This window comes from Zootoca vivipara, chromosome 9 (assembly GCF_965207765.1).
Source record: "Zootoca vivipara chromosome 9, rZooViv2.hap1.1, whole genome shotgun sequence".
Lineage (NCBI taxonomy): Eukaryota > Metazoa > Chordata > Lepidosauria > Squamata > Lacertidae > Zootoca > Zootoca vivipara.
Window position 1 is genome coordinate 67,288,011 of NC_142592.1, and position 3,439 is coordinate 67,291,449.

The following is a 3,439-nucleotide window of genomic DNA, read 5'->3' on the forward strand; positions in this document are numbered from 1 at the left end:
TGGCGCATCAATCCGGCAGCATCAATGTGCTTGAGTGTCAGACTTTAGGGAATCCTATCCCTCCCACGGTGGCAGCCAGGAAGCAGAAAAACAAGGAGGAGTTCTTACTGAAGTAGTTTATTCAATAGTCACAGAGAGGGACGAAGGAATGCGGTCTCTCTTAGATAATCACCGTTGCTCCGAGTAAAGTCCCACCCCACCCCGTCTCTCCTATTCTACATCATCCCTGCGATGACTGGTCTGTGCTTTCTGCCTCTGAGCTTTCTGTTCTACTACTCTCAATGCTCGCCTTTTCCTGGGAGGGGGGGGGTCAGGAATGCTTCCCAAGGACACTGAGTCGGTCAGCTGTCTCTCCCCTGCTTCTGCTTCTTCCTGGCTGCTCTCCCAATCTTTACCAGCTTCTCCCCTCTGCAGCCTCTGAACTATGCCCTTCTGCAAACCGCTGTTCTAAATCTATACTGCCCTCGGGAAGGTGCAGGAAGATGGGAGGGGTTTCCCCCACACACACTATTCCTCCTCAGTCCAGTCCCTGACATGGAGTGAGCTGACATCCACATTGTATGGTGCTAGTGGCAGAGGAGCCTCTGGCGCTGATTGGCTTATTGCAGCCAACAAATCTGCATGGATTCCATGAATGAGAAGCAAAGTCAGGGCTTTGGGGTGGGTGTGTTGGCAATGGGTCCCTTGGTAGGGGGCAACCCCTGGAGCTGCCTTTGAACACCCCCAGGGCTTAGCCTTGGATAGCTCAGTTCATAGAATCATAGAATTGTAGAGTTGGGAGGGGCCCTGAGAGCCATCTCCAACCGCCTACAATGCAAGAATACACAGTTGTCCTATAAGAGGTTTTTACCTGCAACCTTGGCGTTATCAGCACTGCACTCAAACCAGCTGGGCTACCCTGGCTGGTTAGAGCATGGTGCTGATAACACCAAGGTTACAGGTTCGATCCCCGTTTCGGACAGCTGCCTATTTCTGCAGAGGTTTGGAATAGATCACCCTACAATTCTATGATTCTCCTACAACTATGTATCACAAGGGACATCTTCTGAGTGATGATGACTCTCGGCCTGCTAAGCTTCCAAGGAATTTGGGGGGGCCTTGGAAACACGGTCAGAAAAGGAACCAAATCTCAACCAATCTGGTTTACTCACTTCCCACCCGTCATTTGTGGGTCAGGAGCCAGAGTCGGCGATCTTTATCATCAGCCTTTTCAATGTGCTTGGAAAACATGTCAGTGTGACGCAGTCCTTCTCTCCTTTCCCTTTTATTCTTCCTTGAGCGAGCAAACGGGTGTTTAATATCTGATGCCGTCAGAGTTCAGGGCAGACCGCAAAAGACAAAACCCGACAGGCTTGGAGGCCACTATAAATAGCACAGCCCTTCCATTGTATTTCATCTGAATATATGTCACTGCTCTCTTTTTATAGCCTCGCTGAACCCGATGTTTTTTGTTGGCTGTTCAAACCCTGCGGACCAGAGAAGTCAGAGGGACGGCGGCCCTAAAGGCGAGAGCCCCTCTCTTTCTTCTCGAGGAATCCCATCTGTCCACAAAGACCTACCTTGAGCTCTGTTTCTCGGTCACTTTAGAGCCTGACAGAAAGTTGGGAGCTGAACTCAAAAGCCAACCGCCAACCTCCCATCCCTTCCCACGCAGGGAGATTTATTTATTCATTCGTTTAAACGATTAAAATTTAACTCATTACATTACTCTACTTGGGGAGGTGGGGACTAAGAGAGTTTTGTGAAACCCTCAGCCCCTTACACTGGTACTCCCCTTTTGTAAGAACACTTTCCCATGAAACTTTACAAGTCATTGCTGTGCCCATTTCACAGAAACAGGAATCAAGGGCATCAGAATTCTTTTTAATAATAATAATAATAATAATAATAATAATATATTATTATTATTATTATTATTATTATTATTATTATTGTTATTATTATACACCGCCCATCTGGCCGGGTCTCCCCAGCCACTCTGGGCGGCTTCCAACAGAAAAATACAACACAATAATCTATTAAACATTAAAAGCCTCCCTGAACAGGGCTGCCTTCAGATGTCTTCTAAAAGTCTGGTAGTTGTTTTCCTTTCTGACATCTGTTGGGAGGGCGTTCCACAGGGCAGGCACCACCACCAAGAAGGCCCTCTGCCTAGTTCCCTGCAACTTGGCTTCTCGCAACGAGGGAACAGCCAGAAGGCCCTTGGTGCTGGACCTCAGTGTCCGGGCAGAATGGTGGAGGTGGAGACGCTCCTTCAGGTAAATTATTATTATTATAGTTAATCTGGCCCCAAACTCTTAATAGCACTGCTGAAAGGGGTGGGGCGCGGGGGAGAACAGATCAAAAGCAATCAATTAATAATACTTGTATTCTGCAGATGAGGTTAAGCAATTAGTACAAGACCAGCCACAGCAAAATTTATTTTCGCTTGCTGATGTTACACTTTCAGGCATCAGTAATATTCATTTTATTATTTGTCCCCGTCCCATCGTGCTGGGTTGCCCCCGTTGCCAATCTCCTACTGTCCACCCAGTAGATCATAATCTACCTTCCGTATGTTGGCTCCGTTCTAGACTGTGGTGGACAGCCTCCTCTCAATTCATTTTGTAGCAAGAACGCAACGTGACCCCATCTGCCGCGCCACAAATCCCTCTGGGCCACAGAGAAAGCGAAAGGAAAAAAAAGTGCATTGGAACTCCAGATTCTTCCATCAAATTAATGCTCCACCGCTCATTATCCATTTAATCATATTTCATCAGCCACTAAGCCAAACCACCTCACCCAGGCCGTGCAAAGGAGAAGAAGGCGTGTGCCCTGAAATAGCCAGAAGTCCTACTGTCCTCGGGTACGCAGACCCAAGTCCCTCAGGAGCGGTCTTCACTTGCAGGACATGATCCGCAGGAATTCCTCGTAGTTCACCTGCCCATCTCCGTCCACGTCCGCCTCCTTGATCATGTCCTCCACCTCTTCGTCCGTCAACTTCTCGCCAAGATTGGTCATGATGTGGCGCAGCTCTGCAGCGCTGACATAGCCGTTCCCATCCTTGTCGAAGACCCGGAAGGCGTTCCGGATTTCTTCCTCCCCATCGGAGTTCTGGATCTTCCTTGCCATCAAGGACAGGAACTCTGGGAAGTCCACCGTCCCGTTCCCATCGGCATCCAGCTTGTCAATCATTTCCTTGAGCTCGGCTTCTGTCGGGTTCTGTCCAAGAGACCTCATGACGGTGCCCAGCTCCTTTGTGGTGATGGCGCCATCTCCATCTTTGTCGAAGATCAGGAAGGCCTCCTTGAACTCAGCGATCTGCTCTTCTGAGAGGTGTTCGGCCATGGCTTCCTCGTTGCTTCCGACAACGTCCACGGTCGCCCTGTGACTGCCTTGGCGTTCTCCGGCGCAGTGAAGAACTTCTTCTCTTCCCTGTTTTGGGAGTTGCCAAGAACCG

General features: G+C 49.2%; 1 protein-coding gene across 1 annotated transcript; it reads right to left on the reverse strand.

Moving 5' to 3' along the window:
- Positions 1–2,730: 2,730 nt before the first annotated feature.
- LOC148684679 (neo-calmodulin) lies at positions 2,731–3,439 on the reverse strand. The gene has a single exon (XM_088651763.1). It carries the CDS (start codon positions 3,325–3,327, stop codon positions 2,878–2,880), a length of 450 nt encoding a protein of 149 aa, XP_088507889.1. The 5' UTR covers positions 3,328–3,439; the 3' UTR covers positions 2,731–2,877.